Source organism: Lepus europaeus, chromosome 1 (assembly GCF_033115175.1).
Source record: "Lepus europaeus isolate LE1 chromosome 1, mLepTim1.pri, whole genome shotgun sequence".
Lineage (NCBI taxonomy): Eukaryota > Metazoa > Chordata > Mammalia > Lagomorpha > Leporidae > Lepus > Lepus europaeus.
In genome coordinates this window covers 4796662-4818448 of record NC_084827.1, presented here as the reverse complement: position 1 = coordinate 4818448, position 21787 = coordinate 4796662, and the positions used below count along the sequence as shown (strand labels likewise).

At 48.1% G+C, this 21787-nt stretch overlaps 1 protein-coding gene across 3 annotated transcripts; it reads right to left on the bottom strand.

Moving 5' to 3' along the window:
• Positions 1-4448: 4448 nt before the first annotated feature.
• On the bottom strand, positions 4449-20892 carry CASP2 (caspase 2). Of its 3 annotated transcripts, none has more exons than XM_062188828.1 (11): positions 20813-20892; positions 17045-17195; positions 16230-16397; positions 16006-16087; positions 15396-15490; positions 15014-15190; positions 10821-10949; positions 10584-10674; positions 7006-7152; positions 6748-6857; positions 4449-6585 (listed from the first exon to the last, which is right to left on the bottom strand). In XM_062188828.1, the coding sequence occupies exons 2-11, from the start codon at positions 17189-17191 to the stop codon at positions 6454-6456; spliced, it is 1278 nt and encodes a 425-aa protein (XP_062044812.1). In that variant the 5' UTR covers positions 17192-17195; positions 20813-20892; the 3' UTR covers positions 4449-6453. The 3 variants fall into 3 exon arrangements, with proteins under 3 accessions (XP_062044812.1, XP_062044725.1, XP_062044901.1); XM_062188741.1 differs by lacking the exon at positions 20813-20892 and adding an exon at positions 20266-20405; XM_062188917.1 differs by lacking the exons at positions 4449-6585; positions 6748-6857; positions 20813-20892 and adding exons at positions 10438-10498; positions 20266-20409 and having other exon boundaries at positions 7064-7152.
• Positions 20893-21787: the final 895 nt, after the last annotated feature.

Below are 21787 nucleotides of genomic sequence, written 5' to 3'. Positions count from 1 at the left end.
TTATGAGGACTGAGCTTCATGTAGGCTGTGCGGATGTACGCACAGCAGTTCTATCAGAGTGCGTGAGATAAAGGGAAAAAGGGAAGTAGGCCAGGGTCACAGGGAAGGTAAAGGTGGGAAGGGAGTGTTTCTCATGATGAGGCCCACAAACGTAAAAGGTGATGGGGAAGTACTCTCAGCTATGCTTCCCTATTCAGGTCAATAAATAGTTTTGGCCAAGGCCAAGCTACTCTATCTGGCATCATGTCTTTCTTTTTTCTCTTCATTTATTTTCCTAAGACATTCTCTCCATGTGAACTCCTTATTATAGAATAAAAGTTATAAACTGGGACAAAACGAAGCTTAGGATACTTCATCAAGTGGGTTCTGTCCCAGGACAGTCTGAATTCAGGGACTGCTATGCAGGGAAACCAAATATCCGGTCTTATGAGTGATTTTGATCTAGGCTAAATGGAGCTACCCAAGGCAAGAAGAAACATGTAGATCACCAAAGCAGCTTCTCCAGGTGCTCAACATCACTAATCACCAGCACAGGGCACATCAGAATCACCTGCTGGGATAATACCTCGCACTTGCTAGCATGGCTGTTATCAGACAGGAGCGAAGTGTTGGCAAGAGAAACGGCGAACCCTTGTGGACTGTTGGTGGGAATGTAAATTGGTACAGGCATTATACAGAAAATGGTATGGAGTTTCTTTAAAAATCCAAACAGAGAACTATCATATGATCTATCAATCCCACTTCTGGGTATAAGAAAATGAAATCAAAATGTTGAAGAGATATTTGCACTCCCATGTTCACTGAAGTGTTATTCACAACAGCAAGATATGGAATCTAAGCCTCTGTTACCAGATGAGTGGATAAAGAAAATGTGGTACATATACACAATGGAATATTATTCAGCCTTATAAAAACAAGAAAATCCTGCCATCTGCAACAACATGGGTGACCTGGAAGACATTATGCTAAGTAAAATAAACCAGACACAGAAAGACTAACACTGTGGGAGTTCATTATATGTGGCATCTACCTGAAGGAACCGCTGAATTCACAGAAGTAGAGTAGAACACTGGTTGCCAGGGCCCAGACTGGTGATGGTGGTGGGGTGGAGGGTACTGGGGAGATGTTGGTTAGGGGTATAAAGTTTCAGCTATGCAGAATGAGTAATTCCTGGAAACTTAACATACTTGGTGCCTGTAGTTAACAACACTGAATTATACACCTGAACTTTTTTAAGAGGGAATTTTTTTTTTTTTAAAGATTTACTTGAAAGGCAGAGTGACAGAGAGAGGGAGAGAGAGAAGACAGAATAAGAGATCTTCCATCCACTGGTTCATTCCTCAAATGGGCACAATGGCCAAGGCTGAGCCAGGAGCCAGGAACTCCATTAGGGTCTCCCACATGGGTGGCAAGGGTCCAAGTACTTTGGCCATCTCCCACTGTCTTTCTGGATGTGTTAGCGGGGAGCTGGGTTGGAGACAGAGTCAGCAGGACTGAAGTATCAGATGCCAGCGCTGATGCTGGTGGAAGAGGGCAGCTCTTAATGATTCCGCTCCACCCCACCCCCACCCTCCATACACACACAGGAACGATGAGATGATGTGTTAGCTAGCCTTTGTGATACATTTCACAACGTATATATTAATACATCAAGTTGTCCATCTTAAATATGTATAATTCCTATTTGTTAATCATAAACCAACAAAGATGTAAAAAAAGAAAAGCACCTCAAAGCCTATTACCCACCCACAGATTGCAAATGTATGGTGATTTGAAGGACTAAAAGTTCTGTGATGACAGCCACCTTTATGCAGGAAGAAAATAGAGAGAATTCTAAGGGGCTGGCTGAAATGAAAGGACTGCTTTCTTTAAAATCCTATTCTTTGGGGGGCTTCAGGAACATCAAAGATTTTCACCTCTTTGTAGAGTATGGCTCCTCTGAAACTAATGTTTCTTCAGGGACCTCATAACCTTGAGAAACAAGTATCAGATGAATTACTCCTTCCTTGTATTCCTGGGAAATGTCCCTACAACAGCAGGCAGGACAGAAACACTGACGTTGAAGAGACTGGAGAGGTAGGCACTGGAGTAGAGACATGCAATGTAGGAGAGCAATTCTAAAACCCACATTCTGATATTAGGAGGATCAGGACACCTACAGCCTGCTAGCACTGGAGGGTAAGAATTTGAGGGTGAAAACCTTGCATGAAATTAGGAATAGTTTAAACCCTATGGGTTATTGTCCTGCAAGGGAACTAGAAAACAAAATTTATCTCAGGGCCAAAAGAGGGCTTCTGTGAGATCCTGAGTTTCCTACTTTTGGAAGCAAATTTGTGAGCATACACGTATGCATTTCCCATATTCTCCTAGGGTCCATAGCACTAAATGCTTAAAGTATAGTCTGGGGAGGCCAATGTGACACACTGAGCCAAGCCTTCCCTTGGGAAACCTGTCTCCCATATCTGGAGTGCAAGCTGGAGTCCTGGCTACTCCACTTCCAATTTAGCTTCCTGTTAATGCATCCTGGGAAGCGCAGGTGATGGCTCATGTGCTTGGGCCCCTGTCCCCAGTGTGGGAGTCCTGGATGGAGCTCCTGGCTCCATCCTGGCTCTGCCCTGGTTGCTGCAGCATTTGGGAAGTAAACCAGCAAATGGAAGAGAATCTCTCTCTACTGCTCTGCCTTTCAAGATGAACAAAAACATTAACAACTACAACAAACCTCTTCACTCCTTTAAAAAATAGAGGCTTAGGGAATCCAAGCTATTTGTAGGGATGTTGTCTAAAGACACAATGGGGAGGGAAACATCCTGTGTGGGAGTATGGATGGCTGTGTATGAGAGGCAGCCCTTTAGCATCCCCAAGTCTGGATTACACCTGTTTTCAGATGCCGGCCTCCCCGGCCTACTGGGGAATACAACCATCAAACCCTTTACGGATGTTTTCAGTGATCACTTTCCCTTTGCATATGCAGACAGCAGATCATCTTTTTAGTATACCTCCAGGTGGTCATCTTTCCAACTCACTGGGTCTTGCCCTATTCTGAAAGAAGCCTTGCTCCTCTCCCAGGTCCTGCAGACTAGGCCTCCTTGTATCATCACATTTAACCGCCAGGCCTTTAACAGCAGAAACAATTTCTTCATGTTTAAATAAGGGGAAACGAGGCTTAATGTTAGCGACAAAGGCAGCCCTAGTACTCACAATCGATCTTTGCAATTTTAGAATCCATGCCCTTAGGTGAGCTACATTTGCTCCTCTTCTCGTAATTCAGTCTGAGCTTCATTTTCCATTTGTGAAAAAAATAGGAAAATGACTCCCTCCTGGGACTGTGGGGAAGATGAAATGGAAAGCTCTACTAAGCTTTGGTTGCAGCTCCTATTAATGCCTTCCTCTTTTCTTTGTATCACAGCTTTGGTCTGATCTTCTGTTTGTTTCATTTCCTGTTTTCCTTTTCTCCATCTGAGCAAACAGGAAGGGGAAGGGCAGCAGAGGGCAGCCCCCAGCTCAGGGAGGGGGATAATTTTAGAAGAGAATCCCCTGGCAGAGGTAAGCAATGTGGGGTTGGGAGGGGGGGGGGCAGGGAACAGGGCTGTAAAACGGAACACGACACCTGCATTCAAGGGCGGGGTGGGAAGGACATGGCATCCAGCTCAGACACAGATGCTGCTCTCTAATTCCAACATATCACACCTCCCAAAAGCTTTCCTAACCAACAATTCCTTAGCCTCTCCTAGAGTTTGCATTTCTTCCTCCTTTAAGGTCATCCCCCTTTTTGTTGCAATACAAACAACCTTTTTATTTTCCACATCCTTTGGTCCCAAGTTCTTCTATACCAAATTCCTCTCTATTCAGGCCAACTCAAATAGTCTTTCTAGACAGCTATTTCCTCTATACTTTCAGCAACTTTCACCAGGTTCGACAGCTGTTTCCTACACAAACATTTCCATGAAAGTTTCTTCTTACTAAACCTCATAGCCCATATGCACCTGCACACTTGCCTCTCCAGGCATGTACCCCAAGTATTCCCTAACTCACAGACTACTGCTTAAGATACATCTCTCCTATGCTTACAATCTAGGCTCACTCTACAAAAACCTTACATCTACTTTGGAGCATGTGAGAAACACACTCTTCTATCCCAGCCCTCTCAACCTCCTAGTCCAGCCCAATCTGTTACTTCACCCTCCATCCTAAAAATCTAAATTAGCCAACACCAACAGTGCTTGCTAATGACTCTCCCTCCTCACCAGACTGTGAGAAATCCCAGGACCATGCCAACTGAGATGGGCCCACACAATGTGTGTGTATGTGTGCAAAATAATGGACTTTAGCTCTAGGTGTGCCTTGTAGGGTGTGGGGAAAGTTGCAGTGTGAGAGGCTAAGAAAATGGAAAAATGTGGATGTCAGAAGATGGAATATCTACAGAAACAAAGACAGAAGACACATAGCAGTAACAAATATAAGCATTTATTTGGCACCCAATGGCAATACAAAAACCTGGCAGTGGGAAGTGGAAAGGTCAGGATCACTCAAAATTCCATGCTATACAGACCTGGACCTGGCAGCAAGTCTTCAAATCTCTTGGCTCACAGAACAAACACTTATTGAGCACCTTGACTACTACAGGCCTCACATTTTGCCAGGCACCATGCGAGATGTGAAGGAAGTTGTCTCTCACACAATCGTTCTTCAAGGAGCTGAAGATACCAGTGAATAAAAACACAACACAAGGAAAAAACAGTACAAATACTAAATTGTGTATATTGTCAAAAAGGAGATTTTGTCAAAAAGTATGATTCTAGCAGAGTTGGCCACTTGCTTTCTTCATTCAACAAACATTTATTCAAGGCCTCATAAGTGCCAGGGACTGGGCACATACTAGTACGTAAGAGACAAAGTTTCTTTTCCCATGAGCTTACAGCATAGCACAAGAGGAAAAAGGAACCAGTAAAACATGCAAATCCATAACTACAAATTGCAGTAAGTGCAATGAAGGAAATAAACAGGACGCAGTAATAAACACAGGAGAAAACTATTTACAGAGCGACCTGGAAAGCCTTCCGCGAGAAAAGTAGCATTTAAACCATTATTTGAAAAATAAAGATGCCATCCTGGAGGGGGCAGGAAAGAGCTCAGCATGTCTGAGAAGCTGAGAGGAGGCCCCCATGGCTGAGCTTAGCAAGAAATCACCATTTAATGAAGCTCAAAGGAAAGGCAGGAAGATCTGAGAACCAGGGTAAGGCGTCTGGACTTTCTATGAGAGATGTAATAGGAAGTCAAGGGTCAGGTAGGCGGGATGACATCATCAGTTTTGAATTTAAAAACTAGAAAGCCGGAAACCAGCCTGTACATAACATATGTAGAGGGTAAACAGGAGAGGGCAGAATAGAAATACAAAAGGCCTTAAAGAAACGGCAGGTTTCATATTAGCAGAGGCATGCAGAGCTTTCTAGGTTGAAGCAACAGCCTCACTGAAACAGAAATAATGAGGCAAGGGCTCCATAAGATCAGGGGCTCAACACTGAAACACATGTCTGCACGGCCAAACAACCCAGTGAAGGGGCATCTGAGACACGCCTGGTGGCAGCAGTGTGGGGGGAAATGGTGGTAAAGAGCAGAGGACAGGAAGCAGGGCTAACACAGAGGTAACAGCTAACAGCCAGGGATCGTTGCTGGAGAAAATTCTAGAAATCCAGACATGAGGTACAGGCTGACTGCATGGAAGTGAGGAAAGTAAGGGGTAGAGGGACATTTCACAGGAGAGAAGAAGATACGGAGAGAGGTCGGAGGGAAGAGACTCAGCACCCCGGGGCCTTCTACCGATACTCCCCACAAGGCTGATTCCAGTATCAAAGCTCAGAAATGACCAACGAAGAGATCTTCAGGCTTTCCAGGGACAAAGGTCAATGAGGTGCAGGTGTGTTGATCCAGACCCTAACCTGTGCTGAAAAGACTGGATGCTTGGATCCCAGGAGAGCCAAGGGGGGCTTTAGGAAGACTGTTCTTCCATAGCGGCCATTCCCACACACAGCACGGCGCATCTCCAATCACATCTGCTTCTTCAAAGCCACACAAAAATGCCTACTGGGGATACAAAAGCAGACAGCAGATGATCTCTGAGACACTGAACTAAAGGAAAAAAAGCAATGCTCTTACTAGCCCCTACAAAAGCCCTAGGGGCAGGAACAGAACAACATGCAAGAACTCTGCTCTCTCCCCACAACACTTTCCATACAGTCACTGGCCAGGCTCTTCAACTGCAGTCCAGTCAGTCAGCCCTGCAAGGAGACAGCGTCACACAAACTGGCCTGTCAAGTTCAAAGGCGGAGACGAGACGATGGGCACAGGACACAAGCCTGGAGATTCCCATATCCCTGAGGGGGAGGAAACAGAAACCGCGCATCCCGAAGGAAGAAGGGCTCTATCACGCCTCCAGCTGGCAGGGAGGAGGCGGCATCACGTGGGAGGGTGTCCTGGGAACAGGTAGAGGTGACGGCACAGAGTGCTACAGTACTCAGACATCTCCTTGCATCGGTGGAACTCTGTGCCGGGGGCGTAGCCTTCACGCTCCTTGATAAGGGCATTCACCTGCAAGGGCAGAACCAATGGTCCAAAGTCTGAGAATCCTGTCTTTTCACGAAAGCCGCACAACAGGAAGAGTAGTAAAATGATGAAAACAGCACAAAGGAGGAAAAGGGAAAACAACCGCGGAGATGCAAAGCTTCATGGAGCCAGCCTGAGCCGACTTACCTTAACCAGCATGTCGGCCACATGCATGTCACAAGCCCTCTCGGCGAACACCTGAGTGAGTGCCTCAATGTACCAGGAACCTCGCTTGGTGTTCCGCATGGCGGCAGTCCCTGCATCCAGAACACCATCAGCCACCGTGCGCAGGACACAGCTGACTTCCCACACTAGACACCCACGGCACCCTGCTGCACCCCCAGACCCCTGCACGAGAACACCAAGTCTAGGAGTGCATACTCTTACTTCTTCGGAACTCAATACCTTTGAGGCAGGCATAGCCACAGATCATGTCCGAGCGAGTGGGCAGCCTCATCTTCAGCGGCTCTTTTCCAGCATCGCTCTCCTCGCACCCAGGGGATCCTGCCTGCTTCTTTCCATCTTGCTGATCGACCCCACGGTCAGTTTCATCTGTAGAAAGGCAGACAGATGGATAAACATGTTACTTCCTCCCATCTTTCTTGGGCCTGTCCCAGGCAAGCCCAAGTTCCCTAAAACCTTGACTGGAAAGAGCCATTTTCAGGTGTGGTTTCCAATCTATGACTGGTGAGTTGAAGGGAAAAAAAAGGCCATTACTCTGCAGCGTGCATCCTTCCGTCGGGGGTCATGCACATACAGGAGATCGGAGCATTTCCCATTGTGGGTAAGACAGACACAGCACCAAATCAAACAACCTTTATAAACAGAGTCAAAACTCCTGAGTCCACGACTCGCTTGTTCAAACAGCAATATACCTGGAAGTCACAGTGCTTTCAGTGCAGTATACAATCAAATACTATACATTTTTATTCCATAAATGAGAAAATAAGTTAATAAAGATACAATTACTACATGTATGCTATATGAAAGAATCACAAGTTCAAACCATGTGTCAAAAAATTCTAAAAGTATAACCAGCTTTTCCCAAGGTCATTTTAATCTTTAATTTCATGGGTTATAATAAGCATCCAAGATTGAAGAGAACTTTAAAAGAGGAAAAACTTAACATTGGAATAATTTAACTATTTTCTCTTATAAGAATTGGGGGAAAAGAAAACATTGTACAATTTTAGCAGTAGAGTCTCAACATATCCTGAGCACAAGCCTAAAATCCTGACCTAGGCCTTATATATCCCAAGGCAGATTCTTATTTTTGACATTGCTCTTTTACTTTGGTGGTGGGTGGAGGACTCTCAGGCCAACAGACCAAAGGGAAGACAATGCTGTTTTACAGCACGTCTGCTCCAGGCCACATTACAGGAGCACAGCAGGTGGGGATGTGTGCAGAGTATGGGGGAAAGGACTGACTCACTGCTTTAGTAACAGTGTATGGGGCCACCGCCGTGTTGCCAGGAATCACTTTACTTTAAGCCCTAGGGATTCCGCAAAGATAGAGTTCCTGTCCTCATGGAGCTTACATGCCAGAATAGGAGCTGGTCAACTGCAGCAAGGCGCAACATTTTTTACAGATGTTAATTACATCAACCAAACACAGCAGGAAGATGGGCGAGTGCAAGTATACAAAGGAACAACCGGCTACTGGTTATCCCTTGGACGATTTAATTTTTAAAGAGAAGCTAGAGAGATACAGCAAGAATATTTACAGACAGGGCAATTTCTAGCTACACAGGTCCAATACTGTATAAAACTCTGAATACAGGAGGAGAAAATTTTGACTCCTAAAGGAAACAGGCCCAGAGAAATATGTCCCTCAACAGACAGGCAAGCTCATCTCCTGAATTCACAGAGCAGAGCTATTAGTCAATAAATGCTATTGGGCTCTTTCTTCACAATACCCTTTCATCTGCTTTCACTACTACTGCTACACTTTCACCCATTCATTCAATGTTTCTAAGTGGTACTGTGTGTCACCCATTCATTCAATATTTTTAAGTGTTACTGAGTGTCAGGGTGTGCTCTAAGCCTGAGGCCACAGCAGTGAGTGAAAAACTAAGTCGCTGCCCTCAGACACTCTTCTCTTAGTGTAGCCCCTGCCATGGAGACCTTCCTGGAGAAAAATTCATCTCAGTCTTTCTTCCTTACACTTCACCAGCTCTGTACTATTAACCCAAACCTCAGCCGTGACTAAAGGCTTGTAACCAGCTGTACCTCACTCCCACTTACCCAGATAATGAGCTCTTCTTTAGATCTGGTGTTGTGGGAGAGGGGGGAGTGTGCCCTTTTAGATCTGTGTGTCTGTCATGCTACACTGTCCCTTTTCCCATGAAAGACTGTCTCCTCACCTATACAAATCATAGTATTCTGGGTCCAAAATAACCCTTACCCTACCTGCAAAACCCCTTCCAATGGCCCTCACTTGAAATACCTATTCTTAGGCACAGCCTTTCTCAGATACAGTCTGGGTGCTACGGGTTCCGCCCTTGCTTATGCGAGGCCTCTGAACTAGTCTCATGCATTTCTGCTTTAGTCCTGAGTGACTGCTGGGCTCCTCAGAGGGGCACCTCTCCTTCTGCTTTTCTGATAGTTCTGACTATAGTCCTAGTCATGTCGTAGGACCTCAGCAACATACTCTGTGGAAACATTAGATTAGCCATTGGGGGGTCCAGCACAGTGGCATAGCAGGTAAAGCTGCTGCCTGTAGTGTCAGCATCCCATATAGGTGCCAGTTCTAGTCCCGGCTGCTCCATTTCTGATCCAGCTCTCTGCTATGGCCTGGGACAGCAGTAGAAGATGGCCCAGGTCCTTGGGGCTCTGCACTCGCATGGGAGACCTGGAAGAAGTTATTGACTCCTGGCTTTGAATCAACACAACTCTGGCCATTGTGGCCAACTAGGGAGCGAACCAGTGGATGGAAGACCTCTCTCTCTCTCTCTCTCTGCCTTTCCTTCTCTCTCTGGGTAACTCTGACTTTCAAATAAATAAATAAATCTTTAAAAAGAAAAAATTAGCCACTGGCCACACAACAGATAAAAAAATTATTTTCACGTGTGAACAAAGTGACCTTTAAACTAAACTGTAAGTCCTCTGAGCACACTGATCACGTTAAAAGTTTTATCTGGCATTTCTGGGGGACTTACTATGAGCCAGGTATAGTGCTACGGAAGCCCTGAAGTGCACAGTTCCCGTTGATCATCACAACCAGCTGATAAAGTAGGTATAATGACCAAGCACCGTTATGTCAAGGAAACTGGGGGAGGGAAATCAGTAACTTTGTAACTTCACATAGCTATTAAGTGGTAGAGACAGCTCGACTCTCAAGTTAGAACTCTTAATTACAACTGTTTTCCTGCAGGGTGAAAAGCGTGCCTGTGCATCTTCTTGGCCTCGCCACGCAGTCCCAGCTCTGGATGGGGTAGGGCAGACTGCATGCAACCGAGAGAGAAGGGAAAGAAAAGGAAAGAGAAAGTCCCAGGCCGACACGGTTCTGTACTGCTATCCTGCATGGTCCATGAATGATGGAGGAGGAGAGCGTGGAAGTGCAGGTGAACAGGAAGTACTAGGAGAAAGGAGAAAGGGAGAGGAGAGAAGGAGAAAGAAAAAGGGAAGGAGATAAAGTGCGGGGGACAGAAGTCAGACAGAAAATCCTTAACCAGGATGAGTAGTGACAAAGAACGCATATCAGAGTTAATAAGAAAAGGCGGCGGACGCCAACAAGAGTCCTGACGACAGGATATGGTGGTGCACAGAGAGCTGACCAGCCTGAGAGCCTTGGGCTGCCCAAGTCCCAGCACACCCCATGCATTGGGAGACACTTACAGAGCAAGAGAGGCGGTGGCAGCAGTGAACAGAAGGAGGTGCCCAAGGGATCCAATAGCACCTGAGAGGAGCAAACAGGAAAGTGAGAGCTGGTGGGAGGCTGCCCAGGAGCCACCACCCAAGTGCTGGTCTGCCAGGGCACTCACCTCCACGGCAGGCCTGGATGAAGAACATTTTGGGCTTGTTCTGCAGACTTGGGCAGTTGGCATTGTCAAAGAGCCGAAAAACCTCTTGTAGCTGCAAAAAGAAATGAAGGAGAGGTGGTTAAGACAGCAGGGCCTGCAGAAGACCTCAACATACAAGGGGAGTCATGACTGCAAAGACGGACAGGCAGGGGGTGAAGTGTCCCGGTGTCAACAGTTGGCCTCCACAGGATCACACACCTCGAGCAGTTTGCCGTCTACACCATAGATTCCACCCTCTACACCGTGCGAGAGGAGTGCCACTATGCAAGAGTCCATGACGCGGTGTGCAGGTAACTGTGCGAAATTCTGCAGTTTCTCTCGCATTTCCTAGAAGAAAGACAGACGCCTTTCAGTGCTGTTCATTGTGGTCAGCACCAGTATAAGCGGCAACGTTTGGTTTCTGTCTGAAACCTTAAGCTACTGGCAGGTAAATTGTTTCCTCAATATTCTGTGGCAATGACAAGAGAACCCAGAGACCCTCTGAGGAGCTATGGACTCACTAGAAAAATGCACATGCCTTCAGACCCAAAACTCTGACCACAGGTTCGGACTCACTGACACGAGTTATGAACTCCTGGATTTCATTACAGCAAGCGTTCGTGTACATAAACGGCACAAGGACCACCTTGGGAGCTCAGATTGAATGAGTAACACACCTACTCTGCTGCTCTGTGAGGGTCAACAGCATCAGGACAGGGGAGGGTAACAGGACTCGTGCAGTCTGCTGCCTGGGTTGCTAAGTACTCAGAGACAGCGGTGCTGTCAGCCCAAGTGCTGGGTTCTGGACCAGCATGTCACGATGGGGCTGCCTGCCGAGCAGTGACGACGTACATGGCCTCCAGGATCACATGGATCTAGCTTTGGACCCTGGTTCAAAGAGAACAAGCTACTTAGTCCCTCAAGGCTCCAAGTTCTCCTTCAAAAGAAAACAATTACTAGTAGACATTCTCTAAGTTTGTGACAGAGATATCTCATAGAAAGGACTCATACTGTGTTTGGCACATAATGTACATATAGAGTAATAATGTCATCATTTTCTCAACGAAATAGTCACCTTGCAGAGTAACTAAAGAATCCTGTTTATCTTGCACTAGTTGGCCATGTAAGATATCACCACCTTAGGCATCTGGGCCATCCAACATAAAGCTACATTGTACCTAACAGGAAATAATCTGGTCCAAATTTTTAAAACCATGTTTTCCTCTATATCTTAAAATGTTCAGGTCTTTTCTCTCATCTGACATGGAGAGGAAACAAGGTCATTTATTATGAATCTGCTGAAATACAATGAAGATGGATATGGTATTTAAGCAGATCCATTCCATGGCATGTTTTCAACATTTACCACATACAACCCCAAATAAAATGCATACCTGTGTAACATGTTGCAGTGGTTCTCAAAATGTGGGCCCTGAAGCTGCAACAGCAGCACCACCTAGGAACTTTACAATATGAAATCCTGGGCCCTGGCAAACTTTTTTTACGATGCCTCCAGGTGACTCAGATCTGTTAAAACTTGAGAACTATACTTCTGTTTGCAAATAACTGAGATATATAAACAGAAGCCAACCATGGTAATGGAAATCTTAAGGTAATTAAGAGATAACCATTTGTTTCAAGAGCATGTAATTTGAAGAGAATACCTAACTGTGACTCCTCTGGAGCTGACCATAATAGAATTCAACATAACGATAGTTAAAGGATTTTGGAAAGAGTTAACATACTTGGGCACCTACCTACTCATGAGTATTTTTAACTGAGTGAAATTTGGTCAGTAAATAGAGAACAACAAAGCCCAAACACACAGTTTGTACCTGAACCTAATTAAGAGTGAACCAGTAAATGGGAATTAATCACTTGGAGGGATTTTTCCACAAGTAGCACAGCTTTAAATAGGATCTGCAGACTTTATTTTTGATAAAATTACCATACTTCTATAAATAGCAGGGTTCTTAACTCCTGGATGTGTCTTTGGCAAACATGTGAAGTGAGTAACCCGTGAACCTTCTGAAATTATATGCAAGATAGTATGAGTAGCTGTTTTCCAGGTAGGCCCCATAGATCATCCAAAGCAGTCTATGACCCCAGTGCCAAGTTACAAAACAAAATCACAAGGTAGAGAGAAATCTGTCACTGCTTAAATGCCTCTAACTCCCCAAAATAAGGTAAATGGTAATTACAGAACTAATAACCTCATGAAGTCAAGGCAATGAGAATTTGATGACAAAGACAAAACAGAAAACATAACTCAGGCAGCTAGAATACCAGTGTTCTCTGCAACTCTGTCAAGAGGGTTGTCTAGGACTGATCATACTACTTCCTGTTTTTAAATGGAATGTATCTCTAACATAGAAAAGTCTGAGGAGAAAGGATTCCAATTTTCTTGGTTCCATTTCTTTGCTCACCAAATGATCAATGTGAAGGAGTAGTCTCTTGAGAGAAACTGCCATGCAAAGGGGTATCACGTGCAGAGACTCAATGCACCAAGCTATGCCACACACATTCTCTGCAGTGCACTGCTGCCCGTGTCTAGGATGCCGTCATCACGCCTCTCCTCTGTAGCAGCTTCTCTACCTCCAGGCCAGCCTCGGCCTCACTTCCTCCATTTCTGCCCAGGCATTTTTTCCTCTGGGCTACCATGGAGGGCACTGTCTCGCTTGGTCCTTTGGAGTAAAATAGGACACACTTCCTTTTCTGCTGGCGCCCAGACTCTTGCATCTACCTGAAGTACCATGAACTCAAAGCCCACATTTTAAAAATCGCTGGTAGCGAACTTAGTTTCCTATTACAAAGTGCTCACATTTAACTCTATTGTAATTTAGTTACAGAACAATGTAACCAGAGGATTAAAATCCAATACGCCTTGTATCTGCAATGAGGTTTCACATCAATGGAAACAGTATTCATGAAGTGGGCTCACAGACTCATCATCTAATCTACTGAATGTCTCTGAAAAAACATGGCAGTATCTAGCTGTCCTGGCTACTCAGAATTCAATCTATCAGGCATATAAAATCCCTATCAGCTGCATACAATTTGGGAAAGCATGATGTAATCTATTTCTAGTAAAAGGAATGGCTAGGTCAAAACCTCTGAGAAAACACACACACATTGCGTTTTGTTAGACAGCCCTCTAACAGGACCCCTTCTGCGAGAACCATGGTGGATATCCTATCCTTGACCCCTTCATGTGCAGCAGACTTCAGGAAAGCACGTAACCCAGTTGAAAACTTGGTGACGGAGGCAGTTGTTCCAGCCGCTGCTTTAAAGCGAGGGTAGATTTACTTTGCATGGCTATTATTGGGAAGCTGGCAAAAATAGCATGAAAAGGGCAACACCTAGGTATCTACCGATGAAACTGGCCTTACCAAAAGTATAGCAAATATATAATTACTTTCACAGAAGCAGGACAGCTAAGAAAAAGAAACAATGACCATAAACAATGCTAAACACAAAATAATGTCCCTTATCTTAACAGATCAAAGAGAATCACTTGGAAATTTTAATTTCACTAACAACCCAAAAGGCAAGTTTAGCTAACGGGAAATTGCACGGTCCCAAGTTATATCTTAAGGTACGCTGCTTCTGGATTAGATTCTAGCGAATCACTATGGGTCAGTCCTTGTTAACCTGAATTACTAGGCTACATTACTGACTCTGTTACCTTCAGTATTCATATTCTGAAACCAGTCACAGCCTATTGGTAAATTTACATCAACTCTTTGATTCCAGAATAATAGTACTTTTCTTCAGCCAATACATTCCAAGTTTATAATTCTGTGAATAGTTCAGTGACATAATACTTACTTTTGTTTTAATATTTACCTAAGGGCCATATTTATGCTCAGTTTAAGTCTTTATAAGTTACCTATATATAGGATGATGAGACATAATGAGTTAATCCATTACACTGCCATAAAACAGTATTTACATGGATAATTCTAGCAAACATTTGCAAGACTTATATCTGCCAAAGTAGTCTTTTAAACAACAATTATCCTCCTAAGGAGCAGCACCAACCAAGAAGTCAGTGTCCACCGTTGTAGTCCTAGCTTAAACACATCCTTCCCAAGTTGTTCAGGGTGAATCTCAGCATCTCCTCATTTCCTGAGTGATTGGGAGTCAGGTTTCTAACCACGTAAAAGTGAGAACCTAACCCTGGACTATTATTACCCCATGGAAGCACAGCCACCCTGAGACATCAACACTGAAACAGCTGGCTGGCCCCAATTATTTTTTACTAGATTGCAAGGAGAGAGGCTTAACAGAGTGAGTGAAAACATAGGAGTAAATAGCTTCAAAGACATATTCCAGCAGGAACAGGAGATGCTCTGGTCCTAAGCACTGCCCAGCCCTCTATCGGATGTGTCCGTCTTTTCCGTCTCAGGTACCTGCGCAGTCTGGTCATGCAGAACATGCACGTTGTAGCCCAAAAGCTTGAAGAGGGCGATTAGAGTACTGTGGTCCACGTCCCCTCCAGAGCGAAATTCCAGATCTTTCTCTCCAGTGAAGCGCACATTGCTCAGCACCAATGCCAGGCCACGAGGCCGAGACTGCAACCTATACGCCTGGGGAGGGGAGGCCAGTTAGACCATGAGCTGCTTGGTGACATCACCTATGACTCCCACCAGATGAAAACAAATGCCTGCAGAAGGCACTAATTTAACAGCAAAGACTTTCTAACAAGGCAGAAACACGTGCACACTAGGTCCAGGTGCCCAAGAAAGAGATCTCATTTCAAATCTTTTCCCTTCGTCATTATGTAAGACTCACCAGCTGGTAGTGTGTCTGATAAAACTCAGGAGTGCAAGGCTTCACCTGAAGACAGGGAGGACCATCTCCATTGTCTGGGGAGTGTTCCTCAGTATCTGTGGTGTAGATAGAAAGCCAAACATCTAGCAGACAACCTAAGTATCAGTCTTAGTGCATCCCTGTGACCTGGGGCTGCGATAAAATACTGGTCTGCCTCCCTCATCTGTCAGCTCCCTGAGAGCAGAGACCCTGCTAGCTTTAGCTCACCACTGGGTCCTTTGCACTTGGCTTGCAAGTGCCAGGCCCTCACCCCACTGAATGACTGAATGGGCTCTCTGATAAAAACTGGTCCTAGTCACTCAGCTATCCTGGTGGCCTCAAATATGGCCTTTTTTCATTCAGCCTTATTAAGAAGACAGGCCAGTATTTCCTACCCATATAAGTTGTTCAAAGGGCCAGTTACCATCAAGAGTATTATCTGTGCTGGAAGGGAAACAAGCCCTGTCTAAACTGTGCTGCAAGTCCCTGGCAAATTCACTGAATTACTCCCCTTACAAAATAAGCCAAATCAGGTAACAATCCAAAAAAGGGAAGTCAATCTGGAGGACCCCTTTTATCCCACGATTCTCACCTGTTGACAGGCGGGGTTGCTTGTGAGGGGAGCAGGACTCACACACTGGGAAAGGGAGACTCAAGTCGTAGTCACAGCTCAACTGTAAGAAATCAGGACTCACCATGATAGACCCTAGGGAGAGGGCCCCATCCAAACAAAACAAAATCTAGTTCCCCCACCCCTGTCTCAAAGATTTCTAGCCAAACTAACCCTGCCCAAGACACACTTGTGAGGCTCCATACCGGTGGGAGCACATGCTGAAGGCCAGAGAGGGTTGTGAGCAACAGATCCTCTAGGTGACCCTGCTTGGTCTCTCTCAGTGCCACACAGAAGGCATCAAAAGCCTGGGGACCCCTCTTGGGCAGCAGGTTGAGCAGCTCCACATTCTGGCTGAAACTCCCCACTTTTGCCTAAGGAGGAAGAATAAAACATGGAATCATATGTACTTACTTCTGCAGCTATAATTCTATTTCTTCACCTAAGCTTCCTAGTAACATTCTCATCCTCCTAAAGAATCCTTTTTACAGACATATGAGTGAAGCCTTCCCATTAAATTACCTTTCTTTTCTTTTCCTTTCTTTTTTTTTTTTTTTTGACAGGCAGAGTGGACAGTGAGAGAGAGAGACAGACAGAAAGGTCTTCCTTTGCTGTTGGTTCACCCTCCAATGACCGCCGCGGCCGGCGCACTGCGGCCGGCGTACCGTGCTGATCCGAAGCCAGAAGCCAGGTGCTTCTCCTGGTCTCCCATGCGGGTGCAGGGCCCAAGCTCTTGGGCCATCCTCCACTGCACTCCCGGGCCACAGCAGAGAGCTGGACTGGAAGAGGAGCAACCGGGACAGAATCCGGCACCCTGACTGGGACTAGAACCCGGTGTGCTGGTGCCACAAGGCGGAGGATTAGCCGATTGAGCCGCGGCGCCAGCTAGATTACCTATCTTTTCTGTCCAATGCTCCAGGGTAGAGAGGCAGTTCCACTTCCCTAGAAAGGCAACACAGCCTTTGCACTTAATCGCACTCTGTTCCCACCCACAAGCCCGAGCACCATCTTGACTCCTCACCTGGATGAGCTCCCTCATTTCCAGCGTGATGATATCCTTCTCCAGGAGATGTTCCAACAGTTCACTCAGCAACAGCTGTTTGGCCAGCACCACTCGATTCCTTTTCAGAGTTTCCTGATGGTCTGGATGCATGCCACACACTGCCATTATCCTACAGATAAAAGGTAGAGGGCAAAGCTGTCAACTCTAAGACTTGGCACGGAAGAGTGGAATGAGTGGGAAAATCAAGAACAGGACTTACAGTAACCAAGATGGGGCCCATTCTACTGAGTGGTTAAAAATCAAAGATGTATCAAGCAATTACACACTGATCTTCAGGAAATGATATATAATTGTTTATGGACCATGTTCAACTATGGTGAATATTGAGACTAGTGGTGGAAGTTAAGTTTCTTTTCTTATATAGGTTGTTGAGAGTGATGTAAAAAACTTTACAGGATCTCAAGTAAGGAGCAATTCAATATTTAATAAGCAATAACAGAAACTGAAGCCAGTGGCCAGGTTTAATGGAAAATCAGATACTCACTTAACCTACTAATATGAATTATGTTTTGAAATCATTTATAGAGTTACAGAAAGTAAAGGTAAATTATTTTGATAATTTATTTTACTACAGATGTGTTTACTTCTAGGATGCTTAGTTTTGGTATTGACTTGCAAAGAGTTCAGCTTCTGTTCATGAACTAAAAGACTCTCATTTCCAACATTTATCTTTTTTTTTTTTTTTTTTTTTGACAGGCAGAGTGGACAGTGAGAGAGAGAGACAGACAGAAAGGTCTTCCTTTTTGCCACTGGTTCACCCTCCAATGGCCGCTGTGGCTGGTGCATGGCGCTGATCCAAAGCCAGGAGCCAGGTGCTTCTCCTGGTCTCCCATGCGGGTGCAGGGCCCAAGCACTTGGGGCATCCTCCACTGCACTCCTGGGCCATAGCAGAGAGCTGGCCTGGAAGAGGGGCAACCGGGACAGAATCCAGCACCCCAACTGGGACTAGAACCCGGTGTGCCAGCGCCGCAAGGTGGAGGATTAGCCTGTTGAGCCACAGCGCCAGCCTCATTTCCAACATTTATAATCTGTGCCTAATTTACATACGTCCAGAGTTCTCCAGTCTGCTTTGTCAATTTCCAAATACATGCGAACAAAGAGCCTGATGGCAATGGGAAAGGGATATAATAGATTCAGCTATACATTTAAAACCCATTTAACGGTGCATTTGATTCCACAGATGTGATCATGACGAAAGAAAAACATGCACCTTAAGTCAAGGAAACACCACGCATCTCTAGGTGGATGCACTTGGCTCAGAGAAGCACACTGGTTAAAGAGGTATAGTCAGCGGGAAAAGCCAGCTCTCAGAGCACCTGCGAGAGTCGAGAACCAAGTGTCCCCAACGAGCCCAAACCTACAGAAAAAAACCTCTCCAACAAAATCCACCCAAGTCAACAATCTCATTTATAACTCACCTTGAAGCACATCAAAGCAGTAGCAATCATGACACAGGTAAGCAGGTTTCTGCCTTCAGTTTACCAGGGGCGTTCTCTCCTGAACCCGTTCCCCTAGGTTTCCACCACCCTGGCGCCAGTCTCAGTTCTCTCTCTGCCCACCAGGTTCCTGCTTCCTGGGGGGGACCTCTGGCCTGCCCTCCCCTGACACTGCCCTCCCCTCACTAGCCTCTCCTGGGGGGAACCTCGGGCCAGCCCTTCCCTGACACCCCACTCCCCTCACTAGCCTCTCCTGGGGGGGACCCCGGGCCTGCCCTGCCACTGCACCCCCCTCACCAGCCTGTCCTAAGGGGACCTCGGGCCTGCCCTCCCCTGACACTGCACCCCCATCACTAGCCTCTCCTGGGGAGACCTCGGGCCTGCCCTGCCCTGACACTGCACCCCCCTCACTAGCCTCTCCTGGGGGGACCTCGGGCCTGCCCTCCCCTGACACTGCACCCCCCTCACTAGCCTGTCCTGGGGGGACCTCGGGCCTGCCCTCCCCTGACACTGCACCCCCCTCACTAGCCTCTCCTGGGGGGACCTCGGGCCTGCCCTCCCCTCAGTAGCCTCTCCTGGGGGGACCTCGGGCCTGCCCTCCCGACACTGCACCAGCACCCCCATCACTAGCCTCTCCTGGGGGGGACCTCGGGCCAGCCCTTCCCTGACACCCCACTCCCCTCACTAGCCTCTCCTGGGGGGGACCCCGGGCCTGCCCTGCCCTGACACTGCACCCCCCTCACTAGCCTCTCCTGGGGGGACCTCGGGCCTGCCCTCCCCTGACACTGCACCAGCACCCCCATCACTAGCCTCTCCTGGGGGGGACCTCGGGCCTGCCCTCCCCTCAGTAGCCTCTCCTGGGGGGACCTCGGGCTGCCCTCCCGACACTGCACCAGCACTCCCTTCACAGAGCCTCCCCTGGGTGTTCGCATCCACACTCACAACTCAGCCATTCACTCCCCAGCTAACTCAAGTTCTAGCCCTGGATCTTCACCTGTTTGAACCCGAAGCACCCCCTTTCTCTCTGCACACTTGCTCCTTTGAACACAGTCTTACATTTTAACTTTCCCACAGTGGCCAATCATCTAAAATTTAAGGACACACTTCGCAGGGGAGGGGGGAAGGAGAGAAAACGAACGGCAGAATTCTAAAGTCTTGATGTCCTGAAGGTTCCCGTACCGACGTCCCACGCTATTCTGGACCAGAAAACACTAAGACGCGTTCTCCCGGGCGATGTCTGCCACGGAACAAAGACGTGGGCACAGACGTCCCACCGGGAGCCCCGGCTCCCCTCGTCCCATGCAAGCTGCACCCCCACAGCCCGCGCAGCCGTCTCCGACGGTCTGGGCATCCGAGCAAAGCCGTCAACCCAACCCGGAGACACCAGGAGCGCCGCCGCGCGCGGCTCCCGGCTCCTAGGGGCAGAGGGCGCGCTGCTCCGAGGAAGCCGGGGAGAGGATGGCGCGCCCAGAGAAGCCGCACCAGAAAGAGGGGCCCTCCTCGGGGCCGCTGGCTGGACAAAGCCTGCGAGTCTTCGCCCACCGACCACGAGGCCGAGAGGCCCGGGCGAGAACGCGCCGGGCCCGGACCGTGCGGGGGTCTCGGCCGAGCTCCCACGGCTGGCGAGAAGGGAGGACACGGCTGTCTGCAGAGGCCCCGAGGGCAGTGGGCGGCCGGCGCGCGCCCGGGCCCCGCGGTCTCCTTCCCTGGCCCCCATCAGCCCCCATCAGCCCCCCCACTTACCTGCGCGCCCTGTCAGCGGCCAGCAGCCCCTTCTGCGGCAGGCCGGCCCGGGACCCCGCGCTCGGCGCCGCCATGGCCCGCTGTTCCCGGGCTGAGCACGTACCGCCCACAACCCAAACAAACCCCCGGCCGTCGCTTCCCCCGCATCCCTCCCCCGGCCGGAGGCGCACCCCGCGCCTGCGCCCTACAAACGCCCGGATCCTCCCCGACCCCGGGCCGGCTCCGCCCCCGCTGTCGCTGGTACCGGCGCCGGCCCGGAGCTCTCGTGGGGACCGTGCCGACCAATGGGGTGCGAGAAGGCGCTCGGCGGAAAGGGAAGGGGCGGGGCAAGAGCGAGGCGCCGTCCGACCTGGCAATCCGATTGGCTGCTGGTTCCCGCGGAAATCACGGCCCCCTCCCCCTGGCACCGCCCACCTCTCCGCCCCCCTACCCCCCCATTGCCATAACTTCACTGAGTAAGGGCGGTCATGTATTTCACTTTATTGAAATGTTTAGGCCCAGACTGCGGAGAAGATGGAGAGACGCCTAGAAGGCCTTAGACAAATACCTGCGTGGTGAAGGTCAGCGAGGAGGCCGGGGTCAGCGATGATGTCGCCCCCGAGGCCAAAGCCCGCAGCATGGCCGCAGCCCGGGAAGCCTCGTACCCTTAGTGGGCTCTGAGGAGCTAGGGCAGGGGCTGGGCAACGCACCGGGGAGAAGGCGGCCGAGCGACTGGAGACGCTTTGCAGGTGACCCGGGAGCTTTAAATAGACGGTTCAAGAGGGGGAGCCTTTAGAATCCGCGCCTCGTGCCTCTCCAAGGATCTCCCGTGTTCTTATCCTTTTCTGCCACTCCTATCCAGCCATCGTCAAACCTGGAAGTCCCCAGCTGGGGCCTGAAGAGCCGATGGGCACCCGATGAGCGGTGCCTGGGCCGCTGTGCACACGAAGTTGATGATTGATGGGACTCGTGTTGCAAGGAGCCTTCCCAGCCAAGCTCGGCCCGCCCCGTCCGTAGGCACAACTCCCCTCCTCCTTCTGTCTAGATATAAAGCCTTTTACCTCTGTTTTCTCCCAAGACAGAGATTGCGAGATGTGGGAGTGGCCTGACTTCCCGTTATCTTGTGTTGAAAGCACAGTAGGCTTTAGAATTAGAAGTTCAAGCTTTTTATATTTGCTACCAGTGCGCCCTTGTGCAAATAATCGAACTCCTCTGACCTTTGGAATCCTCATTTTTCAATGAGGGTAATGCCTCACGAGGCTGTTAGTCTAAGGGGTCTAATGGAGGCAGAGCACCTGCAGTAGAAACCTATGACATATTGACATTTAGATGTCACTTCCAACTCCAGTTTCTCTGGATCACCTCCCCACCTCACGGGCAATCTACTGAAATGCTAGATATAGGGTAGGTCACCGAACGGTGCCAAGAGACTCATAAAGTGCCACTCATCCCAGCTGGGAAGGGGCTTACCGTAGCCTCACTCCCCTCTGGGTTCAAGTCCCCATATGTGATGTCCAGGGCACAGGGAAATGCTGATCAAATG

What these genes read in the sequence shown, in the direction of transcription:
- CASP2 (XM_062188741.1), bottom strand. Translation starts at nt 20,339, where the DNA reads ATGGCGGCGCCGAGCGCGGGGTCCCGGGCCGGCCTGCCGCAGAAGGGG. An exon ending in ATCAGACACACTACCAGCTG is followed by an intron (nt 15,191 to 15,395) that starts GTGAGTCTTACA and finishes TCCCCTCCCCAG; the next exon opens with GCGTATAGGTTGCAGTCTCG. An exon ending in TAGACGGCAAACTGCTCGAG is followed by an intron (nt 10,675 to 10,820) that starts GTGTGTGATCCT and finishes TTCTTTTTGCAG; the next exon opens with CTACAAGAGGTTTTTCGGCT.